The sequence below is a fragment of the Orbicella faveolata genome, unplaced genomic scaffold (genome assembly GCF_042242905.1).
Source record: "Orbicella faveolata isolate gen_17 unplaced genomic scaffold, um_ofav_v1 contig_1, whole genome shotgun sequence".
Classification (NCBI taxonomy): domain Eukaryota; kingdom Metazoa; phylum Cnidaria; class Anthozoa; order Scleractinia; family Merulinidae; genus Orbicella; species Orbicella faveolata.
In genome coordinates, this window is record NW_028301536.1 from 10,343,070 (window position 1) to 10,365,722 (window position 22,653).

Sequence of the window (22,653 nt, forward strand, 5' to 3'; positions counted from 1 at the left end):
GCAATGATGCTGTCACTGTACCGAACCCTTGCTTACACCATTCTTGGCGAGTAGATCGTGGTCTTGTTTGATACTCTGATTAGCATCTTTTGAACTTTTAAAAGGATTTCCCTTTATTCTCTAACACCGATTGTTAATTTATGAAGAGAGATTGGATGTTCTCAAACTTGAGAAGACTGAAGTCGTCAGTGAAAAATGAATCAGCGGTAGGAAATGTTTTAAAGTGTTTTGTTGCAATATTCCCGATATCCGACACAATTTTTAAATTTACTTCCGTATGTTCTTTCGATCTCTTGCTCTAGCTTTAGTAAAGCATTCTTCGGGTCAGGGTCGTAAACTTTTACAATTTTCATTTCATTCAGATTCTTTTTCCTAAACCGACCATGAACAAAGTTCTTTTAGGCAATAAAAATGGTGAGAACAGGTTGTTTTTGCGCATATTGGAGATCGAGACAATCGAAGGATGGAAAACATACCCGTCTAAAAGTTCCTTTATTTTGCCCCTTTGATTTATACGGCGACTTTTAAGCCAGAATTTCGATTCGCTGAGTGTCACGTTTTCAATGTTCTTCGCTCACACTGACGCCTGGTTCCGTAAAAAACCAAGCAGACAATCTAATTGGGCTACGCCAATCGTATAATTTATTCCAGGATTCAAGATTATTCGATTTCTTTGACGATGTCCAATCAGATTGCTTTGCGGTTTGTCCAGGTCAGAAAACAGATAAACAGATTTGAAAACAGCAGAAAACGGGTCAGCGAAACAGGTCAGCAACGAAGGCGTTCACAGTGGAAAATATCTGCGACAAAAAACTAACTTGTCCAAGCTCAAAGGTCAATTGACCGTATCGGTTACGCGGCTAAATGTCAATCAAAAGGTATTTACGAAATCAAACGTCAATCAAATGCTAATTGTTCATATATTAACGGAACATTCTCCGCCCCGATAAGGGCGTAGTCCTTATCTTATCAGCTGTTCATTCAGTCGTCACCTTCTACAGGGTGAATGACTGCAATCTTTGTAACTGGACGGCTGTACTCTCCTGTGGCTGTTCTGACTTTAACATTACGAACTCGTCCATCTGGTCCAGGATAAACTTCGATTATTCGGCCCACTGCCCAATTGCCTCTTACTGCATTTTGCTCAGCCACTGTTACTATGTCATTAACTTGTACGTTTCGCTTCTCCACGTGCCACTTCTTTCTCGGTACTAGGGCAGGAAATACGTCCCTAGTCCAACGCTTCCAGAACGAGTCGACAATTTTTTGCACGAACTCCACTCGTCTGCGTGGGTTTCTTGTGTCTTTGAACGGACCTTGTGGTACTTCTGGTGTTGCTCTTCCAAGGAGCATGTCGTTCGGACACAGGTAGGCTCCGTCATCTGGATCAGTGGGAATGCGACCGATGGGGCGTTGATTCACTAAATTTGCAACTTCTAAAAGACAGGTGTACAGCTCAAAAGGCGTTAGAAGCTGCTCGCCAATTGCTATCTTAAGTGATTTTTTACAGCTCTTTACAAGGGCTTCTGCACATCCATTTTGGTGTGGCGCAGCTGGTGTAGTGAAGATCCACTGAATTTTCTTTACCCCGCAGAACTCACGTAATTGATTGGCATCTAGACCTTCCACCATCTCTCTCAGTTCGTTAGCAGCACCAACCATCTGTGAACCGTTATCGCTTAGCATTACTGCCGGGTAGCCTCTGATTGAAAAGAATCTTCTTAGGACGTGCATAAACTCCATTGTAGTTAGGTCAACTGCTAATTCCAGATGGACAGCTCTTGTGTTTAAACAGGTAAAGATGACGCCATAGTGCTTAGCCGTCTTGTTTCTCCCGATTCTTACGCTGTAAGGACCAAAGTAATCGCAGGCGGTATAGTGGAACGGAGGCGTGTTTGGTGCTAAGCGGAGAACAGGGAGGTCTGCCATAAGTTGCGTTTCAGCCTTGTGTGCCAATTCACGGCAGAATGCACACTTGAATTTCACAGATTTGCTTAACTTGTTCGCCTTCAAGATCCAAAACTTTCTCCTGGTCTTGCCTGTCGTAGCTGCCACCCCGGTGTGTCCGTGCTGATGGGCGTGTCTTGTTACCAGCAAAGAGATCCAGTGGTCACTTGGAAGAAGGGCGGGGTGTCTTGTCTGATATGACACGATAGCTTCGTCCACTCTTCCTCCAACTCTTATTACTCCGTTTTCATCTTTGAACGGGCTGAGAGATTTGAAATCACCTCTTTCTAGGCGGCTGTGCAAGGTTGACTGTGCTTGCTTTATCCAGTAAATCTCTGCTTGCTGAAGCTCTTCAAGGGCCAGCGGTCCTTCCTTTCCGTCTTGATCGTATTTTCTCAGTCGTATTTTCACCGCTAGTCTGTGTATTCGTGCCGTCACGCGGATTAGTTTTCTCCAGCTGGAGAACTTGGACGGATCGATCGCATCTTTAGCTTTCTGCGTTGCAGCTGCGGTCAGTATCCGTGCTTGTCGAGGTTCCATGTCTTCATCTGAGCCTGGCGAAGCGATCTTAATCGGCCACCGACTTTCTGGTAAGTACAAGAACTCCGGGCCATTCATCCATCTGCCCTGCAGTTCATCAACAGAGATCCCTCGTGACAGGTCGTCAGCTACATTATCCTCACTGGGGATGTGCTTCCACTGGCTTGGATCTGAGTTACTCTGAATTTCTCCCACTCTGGAGGATACGAACGGTTTGAAGCTGCGAGACGGACTTTGAATCCAGGCCAAGGTGATAGTGCTGTCGGTGAAGAACTTAACATCTTGAAACTGTACCCTAGTTTCCTCCTGAATGGTTTTGGCTAGGCGGGTTGCGAGAACGGCTGCCTGTAGCTCCAAGCGCGGGATCGTGAGCTGTTTCAGTGGTGCTACTCGGGACTTCGCTGCGATGAACTTGACTGAGTAAGTGTCATCCTTTCTTTGGCGTACGTAGGCGCATGCTCCGAATGCGTCTTGCGATGCGTCAGCGAAAACACACAGCATTGGCGGATCCACGGCTTTGTCTGTAGTTAAACATCTTTCGAAGGACACATTGTCCAACTCTTTCATTTCTTTGAACAAAGAGATCCACTGATCCTGAACTGCGACTGGTACCTCATCGTCCCAGTCTAATCCCAACTGCCACAGTTTTTGCAGCGAATCCAATCGGATCGTAAATTCGAGCCACCTGGCTTAAGATCATTCTCTTCGTCATCTTCAAAGGTACAGGGTTTGGTCTGTCGTCTAGCTTTAGCAACTCTGTCCTCACTCGGAAGTAGAACTCGTCTGTTCGAAAGTTCCACAGGGTTCCCAGGACTTTCTCCTCGTTTCCTTGAAATAGATTCATCTCCTTCTCTGTGTCACTGTTTTCTTTCTCTTCAAGCATCTCGTTGGAAATCCATCCTTTAACTTTGAATCCTCCAGTCTTCAAGACCTTGTCAATATCTGTCGTTAATTTTCGGGCTTCATGTACTGTGTCTACGGAATCGCAGATGTCATCCATGTACACGTTGTTTGTGAGGACTTCAGCTACTTCTGGGTAGTCTACCTTGTTCTCTCGAGCTGTTTTCCTCAGGGCTATTTGCGCCATAGCGGGTGCAGGCTTGTCCCCAAATGTGAGAACAGTTTTGAGGTAGATGTCAGGATCTCTGTCCGTTTCCATGTTTCTCCATAGAAAGCGATGCACATGTTGATCCCTCTCGGGAATTAGGATCCTATGATACATCTTGGAGATGTCTCCCATAACTGCGACTTTCTTCTCTCTGAATCGTAAGACAACTCCAAATATGCCGTTTAAAAGATCGGGACCTTTCTTCCAGTAATCATTCAGAGTATGTCCTTGAAATACAGAAGATGAATTGAAAACAATTCGAACTGGAGTGCTCTTCTTGTCTGGCCTCAGCACGGCGTGATGAGGAATGTAGTGAACAGGTCCTTGATACGCGTTTTGTTCTTCCTTGGACAGCTTTCGCGCAAATTTCATGCTTTCCATTTCGTCCATCTGTTTGCAGTAGGCTTCGACTTGTTCAGGATTTCTTTTCAGGCGTCGTTCTGTTGACTCTAGGCGTTTCATTGCCAAATCTTTGTTGTCTGGGAGCAGGGTGGGGTCCTTTCTCCAGGGGTATGGAATCATCCATTGACTTCCAACTTTGATACATGTTTCCTCTATTAGCTTAGCTTCTTCTCTTTCTGTTTCAGACAGTTTGTCTGCATCGCAGACACAGGGTTTCACTGCCACACCCATAGTCTCTGTTGTCCAGAAGTCGGTTAAGTCTATTGGTGAGGCGTACTTGACGTGTAATATGCTGGTTATGTCACAGATCTGCTCTGGTTTTCCTCCAAAAACTACCCATCCAAGTGGCGACTTGCGAGCTAGTAGATAGTCCACTTGTCTCGTTTCACCAGCATGCATATGTGTGTGATCAATACCGATTAGCAGGTCCACATGTCCCTTGCCGCGGCGAAATCTCGTGTTAGGCAGGCCAAGAAGCTCCGGTAAGTGCGAAGTTTTCACTGTTGGGATTTCATCACTGATGCTCTGAATGCCGATTGCTTTAACGGTAAAACGCTTGCCGGTGTCTATGCAGGTTAGCTGAATTTTGTATTCTTTGGTTTTCATTGACTCTTCCTCCCCGCCAACTTTAGTAATTGTTATGGAAACATCCTTTCCCTTCAAGCTGAGAGTTTCTGCGGTATCCTGACGAATAAGGCTTACTTGAGCGCCAGAGTCAAGAAGAACATTTCCACATTTAAATAGGCCGTTAGCGCTGCCGATGTTTGCGGAGAGGACTGGGAGAATAGCTTCTTTCGTATTGACTGATGTAGCGACGCTAATCTTGACAGTATTGCTCTTATGAAGCAGCTGATGGTAATGTTGTGGACACCGCATTCCATTCTCCAGCTTTGCGCACTGTTGTTTACGCCTGCAGTTATCTACAGTGTGTCCCCTTCCGGCCCTCTTCAAACAGCTGAAGCACAGGTGATTTGCCTTTGCAGTTGCGATACGGTCATCAATGCTGAGAGCTGTAAACTTCGGGCATTGATCGGGCCAGTGGGATGAAGTTTTGCACAGCCAACATTTGTGCCAGACAGGTTTGCCGTCATTAGATGTGTAGTGATTCACGTGGCGTCTTCCAGATGAGCCCACTCTGATAGGAGCTGTGGCACGCATTCGTGACTTCATTTCCACGTTCATCCAGTTCATCAACGCTTCCAGGGTAGCAGGCTTCTTTTCTCTCTCCAGATCTCTCGCCCAGACCTTTCTGTCGTCAGAGCACATCTTTTGTTCGATAATGGAAAGCATATGGCTGTTGTCCATATCACTAGGGAGACCAACTTCTTTCAGGGTATTATAACATCTCTTGACTAGATGTACCAGGTCGCAAAATCGCGCATCTTCCCCTTCCTGCAAGGCTTTAAATTGGACAATATCCTGGGTCACAGTGTCTGACACAAATCTCGGGTCGCCATAGATCGAGTCCAGATATTCCCAGGCGGCGTCATAATCACTTCCGATACCTTTGATCAGTTCTAGCGGCTTATCTCTCAGGCATGTACGCAGGAGCGTTATTGCATCTCTCTTTGTGTATTTTGCTTCTATTGCGTGTTTGAAGTCAGAGCGGAAAATTGCATAATCTCTTACATTCCCAGCGAAAACAGGTAGTTTTGGTTTTTCGAGCTTAAACGTGCACGCGCCAGCTTGACTTGTATCACTAGTGGTTTCTTTGTTTATTGCGGGATTTTGCTTGTCATCGGCCTTTTGAACACTGTTAATTTCTTTATCTGAAGTGCCTTCAGCTTTTCCGGCGTTAATTTCTGGGGGTGTTTGGCTAATTGGTTGAATATTTGTCATTCCAGGGGTGTGGCTAGGTGTTGGAAGCTGCATATTTGGAATTCCTTCATTACCCGGTACTTCATCGGTTAAAGCGCTCTCCTTTCCTTTACTTAAATCACCATTCTCAGCTGAATCTTTCGAACCACACTGCTCAACACTTTCAATGAACATTTTCGCGTCTACTTCTAGCCTCATGAAAATTTCTTGGCATTCAGAGAGCCATTTTTCTTCAGTTTCATACGCTTCATCATCTTCGATGTGCTTGGCATAATCCTCATGTTTAGCCACTAAGTTCTCATACGCTCCCTGAAGCTTAATTATGGCTTGTCTTACCTCATTCGGAGGCCTTTTGTACTCAACTGCATGTAGCAACGCTTTTCCAACTCGTGTAAAGTTCGATTTGGCAGTACGTCGGTCGGTCTTGGCTTGTTTTACCGCCGCTTCATCCATGACCGATTGCGTTTCTGTGGATCAGCGCAGGGGTTTTCTTCATCCAGCCAAGAAATCGAATGAAATGGTTCCGTAAAAAACCAAGCAGACTATCTAATTGGGCTACGCCAATCGTATAATTTATTCCTGGATTCAAGATTAACGGAACAACGCCGGGAATATCATCAGAAGAGAGATTGGCCTTTCTTCTTCGTTCGCCATGTTGCTTTAATTACCGCGAGGGCTATTAAGCCTCGTTTCGGTGCAACTTCCGGTTTTTTTCTGGAAACGGTGAGAGATCGAGAAGAAACACATCAAATCGGCTTTGGACCTGCCTTTTACAACAAATAAGGTTAGAGCATTTCGAAATTATCAGCTCTATGTCTATTTCAACTTATTATAGGTCAAGTCGTGTGGCACATGCTAAAATATACGTCTAACCCGTAAATTGAAATTTGACGACGGATGGTCAAATATTTGCATTTTTGACGTACTTTGAAAAGCTCTCGCGTCGCTCACAATCATTTGCCCAAAGAAATTTTTACAGAAATCTGTAGACCATCCTTCTGCAATTCAACCACCAGAAGCTTGATTCATTTGAAGGTTTCGCACATGGTGAAAATTAATTATATTCACGAAGTACTTTTAAGTGAATGAAATACATGTCTTCGAAATTTAATTATTTTGCACCCAAAAAGACAACGCAACATTCCCTAAAATCAACCCAGTACACATTTAAACATTGCACAAAAATATTTGAGTGTTTTAAAGACGGAAGAATGATGTGGTTTTGCATGCAAGGCTCTCAAACTTGCTTAATAAAATGGTGCGTCAAATGACGATTTTAACGGAATTTGGTAATTTGCATATTTCTTTGAAATAAAAGGATATTTTGCCAAAAAAACTATCCAGTAGTTTTTGTCATGCCCTAACCTATCTACCATAAGAATATGAGCGAAATCGAATTTTCGACCCTTGCCGCGAAATTAAGAATTTGTCTGATTTTTACAGGCAGGCACTCTTAAGGAAGAAAGGGTTCACCTCAACATTGTCCGCGCGGTATCTAGCTGAAGGTGATCTTCATTTTCTCCTGAAAGCCACAAAAGGTAACTAAAGACTAGTCTTGAACATGATTGCTCGGCTAACAACGTCTGAGAGAGTAAAAAACAGCTTGAAACGTCATACAGCGTCAACACAGCAGTTACAAAGCCCTGAATCAAATTTAAAATCTCCTGCACGAAAAAAGGTCTCCACGTCGGGCTGAACTGAACAATGATGCGGACGAGTATCGAGTACCGAAAACGAGCGACGTTTCTCTTCCGACAAGCAGGCGTCAGTTACTTAGCCAATGTGAAAGGTTCATTGAGCAAAAGACTGAAAAGAGGCAAGAATTAAAGTTTAAATTTAAGGAAGCAAGCGCTAAAAGATAAGAACTTGAATAAACCTCTGCCAAGATAAGAGACGCAGTTTACGCGCTTGGAAATACCGGTCAACGCTATGTAAGCTTAATTGTCATGAAAGAAATCACACAGTTCGCACCTACCGAATGGCAAAATGCGAGTCACTGTTTTTCTGTAGATAGTTGAGTTGGCATCCAGATGAAAAACGGGATTTTCAGGAGAATAAAAGGGAAATAGTAGCATTAGAAACGGCAGCCGCGAAAATAGAACTGGATTTGAACTGGCTTTCCCCCGAGTGAAAATTGTTCTTTGAATAAACACGTAGAGGAAATTTAAAAAGTTTCTCCATGAATACGTTTAGTATGTTTTGAATTCCTCTATTTTTTTCCTATCATTCATTCTGACTAGGTATAAAATGCTAGGTGGAAGATTGTATTCACCAAGTGTGAAGGATGTAGCTTAGCTAGAAGACGCTCAGTTAATTTTTCTAATTTTCCATACATTTGTCTGTCTTTTTTTTCCCGCGAGCCGCGTCCACCCGGCCAAATTTACAGACAAATGTATGGAAAATTAGAAAAACACACCGAGCGTCTTCTAGCCAAGCTAAATCCTTTAAACGTGGTGAATAAGCTCGCAAATCTCACAGATATTTTTCATCGCGACCAATCGCAAAGCCCTGCAAGTTTACCGAAGGAGAGTGGTAATTTAGATCGCAAAACGCACAGATATATTTTTTTAACAGCGAATTTATCGAAGGAAGAAAATAGCCGTAAATTTGCTTCCAAAGCTTCCATCGCCTCCAGATTTCACCTACAGTTCCTTTTTGATAAATGGCACAGGAATATTTCTCATCGCGGCGCGTCAATAACACTGGAAAACAATGAAGCAAACACTCCACGAAATCGCATCGGTAGTAACACGACCTAAACGACTACAGCGACATAGAGAAAAAGGTACAAAAACGAAGCCAGGGAAGGCGTTGCCATTTGTTTTCCGCAGTGAAAAATTTGAAGCTAAAAATGTGAAATTCGAAGCGAGTGAGGCACTTTGACACAACATTGTCACTGTCAATGCAAATATTAACGCGAACCACATTCTGTTATCCCCATGTGTTATTTTTTTGTTGAAGAAATTACAACTACAAAACTAAATGCTTAGATTTATTTCTACGTGGATAGCCATTCAAAAGTTGATGGCATTAGTACTTCGGCCAAAGCATCCAGCGTGATGAATTCACATGAAAAACCGGACTTTGAATGTTATAAAGGTTATAGATAAATAATCAGGTCTGTGATATATTTACATTTAACCAAATCGGGGAAGAACATGTAGACCGGACTCGAATGAGCGGCAGAAATCGAGCCTACAGCAAGGAGTAAAACAACAAACCCAGAAAAAAAATACCCTCGACCCTCGACATGGGACCCTCGACATGGGACCCTCGACCCTCGACCCTCGACAAAAAGATAGACTCGATCGCTCCGTGCGCATTCACGCAGCTGAAATTTTCTAGCGCCAAGGCTCCATCGGTCAAGAGGGACAGGTGACTCTGGGGACGAGGTTGCGTACCGGAGCTGCTAGAGCGAGGTGCAGAGATTGTTCATGTTCCTTCCAGAATGTCAAAATCTCTCGTGGATTTGTGCATGTTCTGTGTTGCTAAAAACCTGGAGAATATCGATCGAGTTGGGTCTTTTTTGTGCAAAAATGACAACGAGCTTGTGTTGGAACTGCTGTGTGATCATGACATGTTTACAGGGAGTAGGATGCCATACATAACAACCGAGCTTTTGACATCACGACTGGAAAACATCGCTTTTCGTTACAGTGGTCAAGTGGACGACACATTGCTTCAAAAAGTAGCCCTCTCCCATTGCAAACTCAAGTCTTTTATACTCAAAGACTGTCTACAGGTGTCAGGTGAGTTGAGGTGACACGCACAAGGGACGAGTCCCTGCGACTAGTCCCTGTAACAAGTCCCTTCGTGTGGATAGAACTTGTCAAAAATCTAGTAGCAGGGACATGTTGGTCCGTACGGCCCTTCTCACGGATTCAAACTGGTTTGAACTGAAGGGAAAAGTCTCCGCCGAACTTGTCCCTCAACGGCAGTCGTGTGAACCGTTCGTGGGACAAGTCGCAGGTATTTGTACCTCGTGTGTGCATAGTTAGTGGTGTGTGCCGAGCTTTACTAGTAGATAAGCTTTCCTTCATTAACTTTTGAAAATGAGTTTGGGAAAAGATTGTGTTTTTTCTTTCGGCTTTACTTGTTTTGCTGTGGGTTTCCTTTGTCTTTGGCTAGTTTGCCGATTTTTGTGCCTTTCTCTTGAATGCTAACATGTCTACTTTTCCTGGGAAATTCTGATCGATTGTTGTTGAGGGCAGAGGTCCTGTTGCTCCACTGATTTGCAGCTTGATGAGGTGAGATAATCTCCTGGTGTGACATGAGTTGTTTGCAGATCTTTATGAGCTAAAACAATGCGTTTGAATTTGGGAAGAAATTTTACATCTATTTTGAGTGACTTTATAGGGTGTAGATCGGTCGGGAATTCATATTTTTAAAAAGTTTTTAAAAAACTTTATTAGTACTTATGAATATTTTTTTTGCCAAAAACTTTACAAGTTTATTTATATAATTTCAATAAATTTACTTTTATATTGCTATATACTGATAAATTGCAAATACTGCAAACAAGTAATTCAGTTTTCGCCCTTTTAATTTATTAGTATGTTGTATTTATTATACTGATAAACAGGATTTTTTGTCAAAAAGAAATTGACTTTTTCGCCAGTTCAGTTTACTAGTATAACTAAATTAATACAAAGGTTGGAAAGAAATGTACTTTTTTGCCAGTTCAATGTACTAGTATAAGTGATTAATATAACTGTAAAGACTGGGCAATCGGGCCAAAAAGAAATCGACTTTTTCGCCAGTTTAATTTACTAGTATAAGTGAATTAATACAACTGTAAACGGCCGGGAAATCGGGCCAAAAAGAAATTGACTTTTTTGCCGGTTCAGTTTACTAGCAGAATTGAATTGATGTAACTGTAAAGGCCGGGAAATTGGGGCAAAAAGAAATCTACTTTTTCACCAGTTCAATTTGCTAGTATAACTAAATTAATACAACTGCAAACGGCCGGGAAATCGGGCCAAAAAGAAATCGACTTTTTTGCCAGTTCAGTTTACTAGTATAAGTGAATTAATATAACTGTAAACGGCCGGGATGTCGGGCCAAAAAGAAATCGGCTTTTTCGCCAGTTCAATTTACTAGTATGACTAAATTAATACAACTGTAAATAGCCGGGATATCAGGCCAAAAAGGAATCTAGTTTTTCGCCATTTATATTTACTAGTATAACAAACTCAAAACAACCGTAAAGGCCGGGAAATCGGGCCAAAAAGAAATCGACTTTTTCGCCGGTTCTATTTACTAGTATAACAAAATCAACATAACTGTAAAGACCGGGAAATTGGGCCAAAAGGAAAGTAACTTTTTCTCCAGATAAATCTAGTACACAAAACCTTATGAACATGCCATCATACATGATCAAACATCGTGTGGTGACCAAACATGTTGATGTTGTACAGTGTGGCCAAACGGTATCAAACATGTTATATCACGTTCCAAACGTACAAAATGTTTTACAATGTTTCTTGAAATGTTTGTTGGCGTTCAAACTTTATCAAACATGATCAAGCAAGGTGTTCGAACGGGAAAATGTTTGGTTTCCAAACAATCTTTGGTCATATTTGATCACCAAACATTTCCCGTGTGGACAGGGCTTAATATCTATCATCTCACAATTTTTAAGTTTGGACCACATCTTCCAGTACAGTAAAGTACAGTAAAGTGCAGTGAAATCTGTAATCAGTGGACCCCATATTAACCACTGTAACTCCCAAAACCTTTTTATGAAACGAACCCGGCTCTACTAAGCAGACAGCTTTGTTATTGTGGGTATCCATTGTAATAATACTTGTTGTTCCCCTGAGAATTCTAAATTTCCGAGTTTTCTCACCGCACGACGCGAGTTTTCTCACCGCCGCTTCTCGCTCTACTGGATCGAAAATCCCTTACACCTCATTGGCCCTCTCGCTTCAGGGAGGACCAATAGGAGAGCTGCAACTTCGATCCAAACCACAGACTATCCTGGTATAAAAAGATCACCAAACAACTATTTGAGTGGGAACGGAATTGAGAAACTTCTCTACCTTTCCCTGAGTAACATTAAATTTAAAGTTGTCATGCCTCAAATAGTAGCTGAAGAGATTCGTGAAGAATCGAAACCGAGTGGTCCTGCTGAAGCAACTATGATGTCAGACAACGAATTACTGCTATATCTCGGACCAAGTACATCTGGCGACGACTGGGATGTCGATCACACAGCCCCCAAAACACCTTCTTACTGTCCTCCAACTGACACCGAAGAACATGTGGCGGAGGACAAACAAAATGATGCTTATGGAAAAGCTCCGATTATATCATATAAGAGAGGCAAATCTCTAAAAGATACACTCGTTAAAGGGAAAATTTAATTGAAGGCTGAAATGCATCGCCATCGCAATTCATGAGGGTAGTGCGTGTAGGCCTGTCATATCTTTTGTTTTCAACATCAATTTTAATCAATCAAAATTAAAGCACATTTCATGTAAACTTACGCTTGAATTGGTTTCAATTCACTATTGGAAGAAATTTTTTTTTTGTCATTTACTAGTATTGAATATACCTGCAATATACTAGGAAACGAATTGGGCAAAAATTCCATTTCTTTTCTGCCAGTTTGTCATTTAGTATTCAATATACTAGTAAACAAACTGGGCGAAAAAGTCCATTTCTTCTCTGCCAGTTTGTCATTAACTGGTTTTGATTACACATTCAATATAATAGTAAAACAATCGGGCGAAAAAGTCAATTTTTTTTTCTGCCAGTTTGTCATTTACTAGTATTGAATATACATCTAATATACTAGTAAAACAATCGGGCAAAAAAGCCCATTTCTTTTCTGCAACTTTGTCATTTACTAGTATAGAATATACTTGCAATATACTAGTAAACAAACTGGGCGAAAAAGTCCATTTCTTTTCTGCCAGTTCTTTATTTAATAGTTTGATTATACATCTAATATAGTAGTAAACAAATCGGGCGAAAAAGTTTATTTCTTTCTGCCAGTTTGTCATTTACTAGTATAGAATATACTTGCAATATACTAGTAAACAAACTGGGCGAAAAAGTCCATTTCTTTTCTGCCAGTTCTTTATTTAATAGTTTGATTATACATCTAATATAGTAGTAAACAAATCGGGTGAAAAAGTCCATTTCTTCTCTGCCAGTTTGTCATTAACTGGTTTTGATTAAACATTCAATATAATAGTAAAACAATCGGGCGAAAAAGTCCATTTTTTTTCTGCCAGTTTGTCATTTACTAGTATTGAATATACATCTAATATACTAGTAAAACAATCGGGCAAAAAAGCCCATTTCTTTTCTGCAAGTTTGTCATTTACTAGTATAGAATATACTTGCAATATACTAGTAAACAAACCGGGCGAAAAAGTCCATTTCTTCTCTGCCAGTTTTTTATTTACTAGTTTGATTATACATCTAATATACTAGTAAACAAATCGGGTGAAAACGTCCATTTCTTTTCTGCCAGTTTGTCATTTACTAGTATTGAATATACTTCTAATATACTAGTTAAACAATCGGGCGAAAAAGCCCATTTCTTCTCTGCAAGTTTGTCATTTACTAGTATTGAATATCCTTGCAATATACTAGTAAACAAACCGGGCGAGAAAGTCCATTTCTTTTCTGCAAGTTTTTTATTTACTAGTTTGATTACACATCTAATATACTAGTAAACAAATCGGGCGAAAAAGTTCATTTCTTTCCTGCCATTTTGTCATTTACTAGTATTGGATATACATCTAATATACTAGTAAAACAATTGGACGAAAAAGTCCATTTCTTTTCTGCCAGTTTGTCATTTACTAGTATTGAATATACTTGCAATATACTATTAAGCAACCCAGGTGAAAAAGTCCATTTCTTTTCTGCCAGTTTGACATTTACTAGTATTGAATATACTTGCAATATACTGGTAAACAAACCGGGCGAAAAAGTTTATTACTTTCTGCCAGTTTGTCATTTACTAGTTTGATGATACATTTAATATACTAGTAAAACAATTGGGTGAAAAAGTCCATTTCTTTTCTGCCAGTTTGTCATTTACTAGTATTGAATGTACTTGCAATATACTGGTAGACAAACCGGGCGAAAAAGTCCATTTCTTTTCTGCCAGTTTGTCATTTACTAGTTTGATGATACATTTAATATACTAGTAAAACAATCGGGCAAAAAAGTCCATTTCTTTTCTGCCAGTTTGTCATTTACTAGTATTGAATATACTTGCAATATACTAGTAAACAAACCGGGCAGAAAAGTCCATTTCCTTTCTGCCAGGTTTTCATTTACTAGTTTGATTATACATCTAATATACTAGTAAGCAAATCGGGCGAAAAACTCCATTTCCTCTTTTGCAAGTTTTCAATTTACTAGTATAGGATTGAATTATCTTTTATTTGTCATTTACTAGTATTGAATATACTTGCAATATACTAGTAAACAAACTGGATGGAAAAGTCCATTTCCTTTCTGCCAGTTTTTCATTTACTAGTTTGATTATACATCTAATATACTAGTAAACAAGTTGGGTGAGAAACTCCATTTCCTTTAGTACAAGTTTTCAATTTACTAGTATATAGGATTGAATTATCTTTTAGCAGTTAATAAAATTGTCACTGTTAAAGTTTTTTGCAAAGAATTTTTTTTAAAAACTTTGCAAATATCTGATTACCCAGATCGGTCGGTGTAATACGCAGACTGTGGACTGCAGACTGCAGCTCAGGAGTAAAATGCAGACTGCAGAACAGCGGTAAAATGCAGACTGAAGACTATTGACTTTTTAACTGAATTGTGTTGCCATTTTCATCATTGAGAGCTAACCTTAATCAGGTTAACCCGAATGTTATTTAGGCTAATCTAGATGATATTCAGGCTAACAGGAGTGACATTTAATCTAATTGGAGTGTCCCCATACAAAATTCTATGGTCCTAATGAACCTAAACCGGGCCCAGTTAGGGCCCTAAATCTGCTCCAACATGGGCAAACAAAGATGAACCAAACAGCTCATCCAAAAAAGTTTAGGTTGAATTTTAGGTTGTCAACCTCAACAGGTAGAGCATAAAAGAAACCCAATTTTTTAAGGTTGTAACTTTGGTTGAGTTCATGAGCCTCAATTCAAGCAAAAAGTATTTGGCTGTAATTTACGTTGAAAGTTTTTTGTGCATTGCTGAAGTAAGGTGAGATCTGAGTGAACGTTTGAGGTACAATGTAAGCTTAATGCCTGCTCTTTGTGACTGAAATAGAAGTAGAAACACCAGCTGCTTTTGAAATGAAGCTCTAATGCAAAGATAAAATTTTGCAAATATATAAGCTTATATGCACATCTCCACTTTCCCACTTCACTTTAACATGCCTACCTGATCACTCAGGATTAGCCAAACAAACCCACTTGGCTTTGCCATGGTCATTTTAAAATTCAGGAGCAGTGAACATGGAACTTCTTAAAGGCACCTTTGCCCTTGTTGAATTGTCTTTCGTTCGAGCGCATTGATGTGATTATTCTTATTGAATCCATACCAAGCAGATCGGTTTCAAAGCACTTCATTCCACAAGAAAAAACTTGGCCGAGTGCTTGCTGACCGAATAATTATACTGACTGACATCTGCCGAGGTCTGCAATGCGTTCGAACACGACAAGTATCATTCCCGAAACTTGAGAACGTCACAAATACAATGGTGGGAAACAGGAGGCAGGAAATCTTTATCTGTTGTTACATTATTGTCTTTCTTTGACCTGGGCTTTATGGCTGCAAAATTGTGAAATCAACAGAAGACTAGCATTTCATGACATCGGGTCCTACCAAAAGGCTTTAGAGCCACATCGAGACAAGCAACCAGGAAATTACAAAATTGAATCACATGAAATCTCTTTAATTTCAAGCAGCTATTTAAATGATTTATGTTTACATCTGTTGGATACTTAACACTAACCTACTTTGATTTTATTTGGAAATTCGCAAGTATAACACTGGAGAGTGCCATCTTCTCCAACTATTTCGATGTATATACAGTTTCTACAGATATCCCTGATATCAACAACACTTAAGATACCATCTGATCATCATGCTTGACTGCAGTAATGTGTGTGGATGCAGGGTTATAAAGGTGCACAACATTCCAATGGGTAAACAAATGCTATGTATTTTACCTCCACTTCTAAACTAAACTTACAAAAACATTTAACTTGTCCAAAAGCATAAGATTCCTGTGAGCGATACTTCACTGTCTAACAGTTTATTCTGACCATTTGCTTGTTGTCCAAACCATAAATCAAAGAGTTGTTTAAAGGGACACTGTCACCATTTTTACTCAGAAAACGTCATTTTCTGAGTATACATGTAGGTAGGAGATTGACTTTCACTCCTTCACTCTCTCCTTCCTTCCGTTCTTCGATTCCTGTTGACTTTTTAGTAACTCCGCTGACCAGTATATAAAGCGGTGCCTGTTGGTTGCACCCAAGTCTGAAGAGATTTGATCCTCAAGTGACTTGTTTCTGTGGCAGTGTTTCTTATTTCTGCATGGTTGAAAGTGTATGTTTTTTAGCTTGAAGTTCTCACTGTTAAACCAGTTCAATGCTGTTCAATGGAAGAAGTGCCCTGTGGGATTGACCTAAACACAAGTTGCATTAGGCTTATACATGCATACGATTTATAGGGAAAGACTACAAGGTTCATCCTCCTCAATTGGATTGTAAGGGATTCAAGTCTTCGTTGTTTTTCTTTTGCAATTATGTCTGACACTAGTGACAACTTGAGGCTTGAATAACGCAACATACTTTGAATTTGAGATGGATCGATGCGCTGGACGAATTCTTGAATGATTAAAAGCTTCAGATGATTTTTCATTGGAAAGCAAATGCTGTGATTTTGGTAAATGTTTTTTTTTTAAGCATAAGAAAGGCAAAGGCTGTATTTTGGCAAACTTTTATTTCCGTTAACAAGAAAAAAAGTAAAAAAAAATGATAAATGCAAAAAAAAATTGTTATACCCCATAGGATTCGAACTCACAACCTCTCGCTTGTCGGGTTATCATCTTCCCCACTGCACTATGTCGACATCTGAAGAGATTTGGTGGAATATTTTCATTATACTGCTTTCTACAAAAACGCAGGGTTGTTAGAACAGCAGGCTCGTGAGTCTCTCAATAGTCCTATGAGTCGATGGCTGTTTCCAGCTGATCGTTCAAATAAGTCTTTGGTGAGTTCGTTCAAGCAGAGGTGAATAAGGAAATGTTTCTCATTCATGCATTCATGGATCTGTTTACTAGATGTTGACAATGGCATCATTTGTCACGAACTCAATGGAGCTAGAGTAGCAGGAGACTGTACGTACATATGCCGTGTTTCACGAGAGAGGTTTACTATGGTTACTGCTTACGGAGGTTTCGTAACTAAACCGTAGTTATTAAAGAAGCTGTTTACACAGAACTTATTAACCCTTTAAGTCCCGATAGTGCCATATGGCACAAAATGTTATAATAAGCTTAATATTTGGCCAATTCATTTCAAATTTGGAGGCCAAAAGGATCTTTGAGAGATCTTCACATTGAAAGCATAAAATCATACCCCCCTCATGAATCATACTTGATTAACCACCCCTCAAGTTTTTTAAACTTTTACACTTTACAATTTCACTGTCAAGTGAATATCTGATAAAAATCTTCACACCCAGAGCTGCAATTTAAGCTATTGTTTAGGGGTATACCCAGTATTTACAAGGAATAAGGTATTTTTGAACGTTTTCATTTTTTTACTTTGTAGACTCCTCAATTCAATTTGTGACATCTTGTATGTCTGTTGTGGTGATTTAGTACCTACTCCAAACAATACCTCTCAACTGGTATATTACTTGTGGTCTTTCGATGTACTGTTATAATTTTAAAAAAATAAGGTTTTTCTCCGGGGCATACAGACAGTTGAAGTTTTCTCGGAAAGCAAGTGCTGCAATGTTCCCTGCTAGCAGAGGCTCTTTTCTTGTTGTTCGCTGACAGGAGAAAAGAGGCCTCTGCAATGGGTCAAAAATGGCTATATTGAGCATGCTATGTGGCTTAGCAACTTGAGCATGCCAATGAGCATGCCATACCAGGGCTCGAAATTGTGACTCACTGGTCGCCAATGTGACCAAAAATTGAGCACTGGTGACTAAATTTTCGGAACTGGTTGCCAGCTGGCGACTCGCGTTTTGTCCGATAACTAAAGAAAACCATGACATAACTTTTGTTTTTAAATCTTTATGTTAGGAAATCAATGGGATATGGTAGCTAGTATAGGTAAAGTCTGCATACGAACCAAGTGGCCCATCAGGCCGGAGCTTATCCCGGTTTCTGTAGCATGAAGTGACTAGGAGTATTTCTACTCCCCCCTGGATGGGATGCTAGTCCATCGCAGGGTTACCCCCAGCATTACGTTCGCCGGTATCCATTTATACGCCTGGGTGGAGAGAGGCACTGTGAGAGTAAAGCGTTTTGCCCAAGAACACAACACAATGTCCCCGGCCAGGGCTCGAACCCGGACTGCTCGATCCGGAGACGAGGGCACTAACCATGAGGCCATCGCGCCTCCCATAGTGAGTACACAACTCACCTTTCCGTCCCCAGTAAAATAATGTCTGAATATTACAAGATAATCGAAAAAATTGAATGTATTTTGACACGTCGATATTGCATTCATGGCATGCCATATTGTTTCAGTGGCTTCTTCCAAAACTGGGATCACAGGCACACTTCAACGCCATGGGCTTCTTATGTCTTCATTTGCCACGAAAATCGTGGCAGATACCAATCAGTTGAAGGAATAATGTGAGTCTTTACGTTCGGGGAATGAAGATTCAGCACAGACCCGTGTTTGTCTCCCAATGAAAACCACGGACTTAAAACGTTTTATGCCTCACTTCATTTAAAGTGACTATGGGGACAACCATCACCTTCGGACCAGAGACATATCACCTGAGAACAACGGTAGCTTTATAACGAAGTGTTACTCATGTTGTTTCTAATTGTTTTCGCTCTTCATTTGTGACTTTCCTTGCATGCCAAGTAACGTATAAAATCGTGTTCTTGTGTAAGTTATATATAAAATCATTTGGTGACCAAACTTTACGATCTGGCAACCAAAATTTTTCCGTTAGTTGCCAGCTGGCTCCTGAACGAAAAAGTTAATTTCGAGCCCTGCATGCTTAAAATGTGGGCTCAGTAAATGACAGTGGGATTGATGTAAAGAAATACGCGAGACACAACGGGCTCAAGTTGCGGTCAGCAAACAACGCGAGGAACATGCATTTTGAATAGAGCCGTCCGAGACTGTGGATGGCGGTTAAATCAAAGCCATTTTTGACCCATGGCAGAGGTCTCTTTTCTCCAGTCAGTGAACACCAGGAAAAGAACCTCTGCTAGCAGGGAAGCTGCAATGTTGCAAGGAAAGGAATTTCGATATCTTGCTGAGCCTCTTCCCGCAAAAAACCTGAAATGGCATCTGCCGTGTGGAGCCCGGGCTATGTAAATGTTTGTTGTTACTTCTTCTTATTCAGGGCCGCTTAAAATTCTAACATTTGCTTTTCTTCTCCATGGACCTTAATTATGATTTTTCCTCTCTATTTGTGGTAGGTCGTTTTCCAGTTACACTGTAGGCCTGTCTGTACACTGCTACTAAGCTACTGAGCTTCTAACAGAAAGGAAACGCTTATGGCACTTGACAGTGAATGGGAAACAGCAGTCCGGGATTTCTTTGCCTCAGTAAACATGAGTTTATTTAGCTTTCTTGGCCCATTGACTTGAAACCTACTTACATTAGGAGGAATCTTTGTGTATAGTTCTCTTCTTTATGTGCTGAACGTGTGAACTCTTGTTGCCAAGATGTCGCAACAACGTCTGCTTTTCCTTGATTACCGTCGGTTACTGAGCTAAACCATGCCAGATGAGGCATTCAACTGTCAACAAACCTAGGTTGGCTTACTTTTGATTTTGCTGCTATTTACCAAGGTTTGCTACTGTTTTTACACAATTAAAAATTTCACTTCAGTAAAGTTTAAACAAAACCAAGGTAAATGTCTCTCGTGAAAACACAGGCATACATACATACATAAATTACTTTATTTACCGTCGCATTTCAGAGTAGCTTATGGGGCTAATATCTCCAAGCATTTAACCATCAGATGAGAGGTAGACCACCACACCAGGAACTATGTCCCCTACTCTTTTTGATCAGTGTGTGGGCTCTTTTACGTCCCACAGAATTGTACAACTCAATGTACATGTAATTTCGAATGATTATGTTTGGATCTACAAATGGACTCGGGTTATTTGCTTAATACAAAAACTCCATTCTCAGCCTTTCATCCAAGTTCAAGCTCACAGCCACTTTGATTCATGAATTGTTTAGATTGTATAGAAAGTATGTTTTGTGTTTGTGTTTTTTTTTTGATCTTGACTTTTTATATCTCATTTTCTGAGTTCAGTGGCTCACAGCCACTTATATTAGCATGTTTTTGGAAATCTCAAAAACATATACCGTAAATCCTTGAATTAACGCCCGGGGTGCTTATTTCAAATTTAGGAGAAGATGGGTGGGGGGGGGGGGGGGGGGGGGGCTTATTCGAGGGGGGCATTTATTTAATTTTTGCCAAATGGCTGCTTGACAACATCATTTTTTTAATACATCAACTGGGTGAAAACAACAACATAAGCTGTTTATCAACATAAAAAGCTGATCGTAAAGTTTAAATCGCGGCACCGTTAGTATTTAACGTGTTCACAAACTGAAACAATGTACAAATCTAATACTACACGATGAAAACTATAATCCTTTGTTGTCTCAGTACTCGTCACAAAATGGGGGGAGGGGAGGGGGGTGCTTATTCAAAGGGGGTGCTTATTCGAGGTGGGCACTAATTCGAGGATTTACGTTATTGATCTTTGGAAGCTAAACAGTAATGGTTTTATTTTGTAGAGCAGTACTCAACAAATGATTAGAAAGTGAGAAGGGCTAATGATGGTGATGATGGAAATGGATTGTGATATGGAGTTTCGAAAAAGTTTCAGCATGTCAGTTTTTCAAAGGTTCAAGTTTGGCTCGCAAATTGTTGAAAATGTTGCAAAAATGTTGCTGCAGTGTGTACTTTCTTCAAGAAATTGCTTTTAATTATTTAGTTAGAGCTAATTAAGTTCTTATTACATAAATTTAGGGACCATTTTGTGAATTTATAACAGATTTAAGCAAATATATCGTGACAGTGTCCCTTTAATTCTATACAATTGAATGCTTTCACCTCTGTGGTGGGTGCTTGACCGATTAACATTTCAAGGGCTTTGAATTCCATCTCATTAAGACTCTTCTGGTAAAGCGACCCCAGCAAGAAAGCGTGCAGCAGAATTTCGCTTTTTTGCTTTGGTATTCAATAGATTGTAGTACAGATTTTCTTCTACATTCCCTGGAGTTATGCATTGTTCTTTGAGCTCTGGTAATGTTTGGGTAAAAGATATAGCAGTTAAAATTTGACTGTCAATAAATTGTGTTCTGTGAGTAAGTCTTAAAAATAAGATAAACCCATTTTTGTCCTCAAAAGAAAAACAGCTATGGGTAGATATGGGGGCCCAAGGTCTTTCACATTATCCACTGGATGAAGGAGTTGATGAACATTTAAATTTTTGTACCATTCTTGATAAAATTTCGCAAAACTGCAACAAAATTGCTACAGAAGGTGTTCTGCTTTGGTAAGTTGCGCTTCCGAAATGATGTCTTGCAATATAAGGTAGATCGCTTGTACAAAGTAAAAGTAGTATTCAAAATATTTATCAGGCAACAAACCATATAATACAGGAAGACCATAATAAAGCAAAAATGAGCGAAGGTTGATTGGTTGATGGAAAGTATCCAGATTTTTCCTAAATTGGACAGTTTGTTCAAAGCTAAACTAAACGTTCAAGCAAAAACTATCCAATTTATTATAAATTTTGACAGTTGGCAAAAATTAATAGAAAATTTATCTGTTGGCAATATTGGATTTTGATGCAACTATATAAGTAGGTAAAATATGGGACTGGTCTTCAGCATGCTCAGAATTCTTTGTCTGATCCTTGTTTCCAAACGTGTTTTGGTGTCAATGGGTAATAAGCATGACACTGACAAATCAACCTGACTTTCTTGGTAGGCATTTGTCAATCCAGTAAAACTGGGAATGACAACTGAGCTAAATTCTTCTTGATCCTGATCATTGTACGTTTGCTCTTCTTTGGTGCTGTCAGCCATTTCTAAGATTGAGGAAGAAAATTTCCGGCAGCTCAGGCAGGTGTTCACTGAGAACTGTTTGGTTCAATTTGAGAATACACATGAAAGAACAAAGAGGTGATAGTTTTGATGTTGCGTGAATAAAATGCTCTTAATTGTCAAACCCGTTGACGGATACATTCAGAGTGATACTTTGAGCAGTATCATTAATGTTCTTTGGTGTGTGTATTTCCCGCACTTTTTTTTAGGGTGTTTAGTAACTATGGTCAGTTAGTAAACATAGTTACTGAAACATATCAACTAGACTGAGCCTTAAAACACCACTGAATATGACAATGTCGTGTTCGTTACATGATTCCCATCAGTGTAAGGTGATTGCAGTACCATGATCGGCTATGACATATTTGAAGCATGTGAGCCACTGAAATGGATGCAACATAATCGCAAAGATCTTAAATGCAGTCTGTTGGTTCTTAAAATTTTGGCGGTCATTTCCATTTTCCGTTCAGTTAAACCATTTCTGCACAAAGGGTAACACCATCAAGTAAACTGCTTGTGGCATCGTCATTCGTGCATGGACAGTCATTCTCCAGTACATACACTCTG

At 40.1% G+C, this 22,653-nt stretch overlaps 3 protein-coding genes across 3 annotated transcripts in view; 1 reads left to right on the top strand and 2 right to left on the bottom strand.

Annotated features, from left to right (window-relative positions):
* Window positions 1–799: 799 nt before the first annotated feature.
* On the bottom strand, window positions 800–3,054 carry LOC149118039 (uncharacterized). The gene has a single exon (XM_089288612.1). The coding sequence runs from the start codon at window positions 3,052–3,054 to the stop codon at window positions 982–984; it is 2,073 nt and encodes a 690-aa protein (XP_089144738.1). The 3' UTR covers window positions 800–981.
* A 46-nt stretch (window positions 3,055–3,100) lies between these two features.
* Window positions 3,101–6,350, bottom strand: LOC149118040 (uncharacterized). The gene has a single exon (XM_089288606.1). It carries the CDS (start codon window positions 6,266–6,268, stop codon window positions 3,101–3,103), a length of 3,168 nt encoding a protein of 1,055 aa, XP_089144732.1. The 5' UTR covers window positions 6,269–6,350.
* Window positions 6,351–9,192: 2,842 nt separating this feature from the next.
* Window positions 9,193–22,653, top strand: part of LOC110060536 (uncharacterized) — a 95,740-nt gene continuing 82,279 nt past the window's right edge. Inside the window, exon 1 of the mRNA XM_089288618.1 lies at window positions 9,193–9,564. Coding sequence (XP_089144744.1) covers window positions 9,264–9,564 — 301 coding nt within the window. The 5' untranslated portion in view covers window positions 9,193–9,263. The remainder of the gene's footprint in view (window positions 9,565–22,653) is intronic.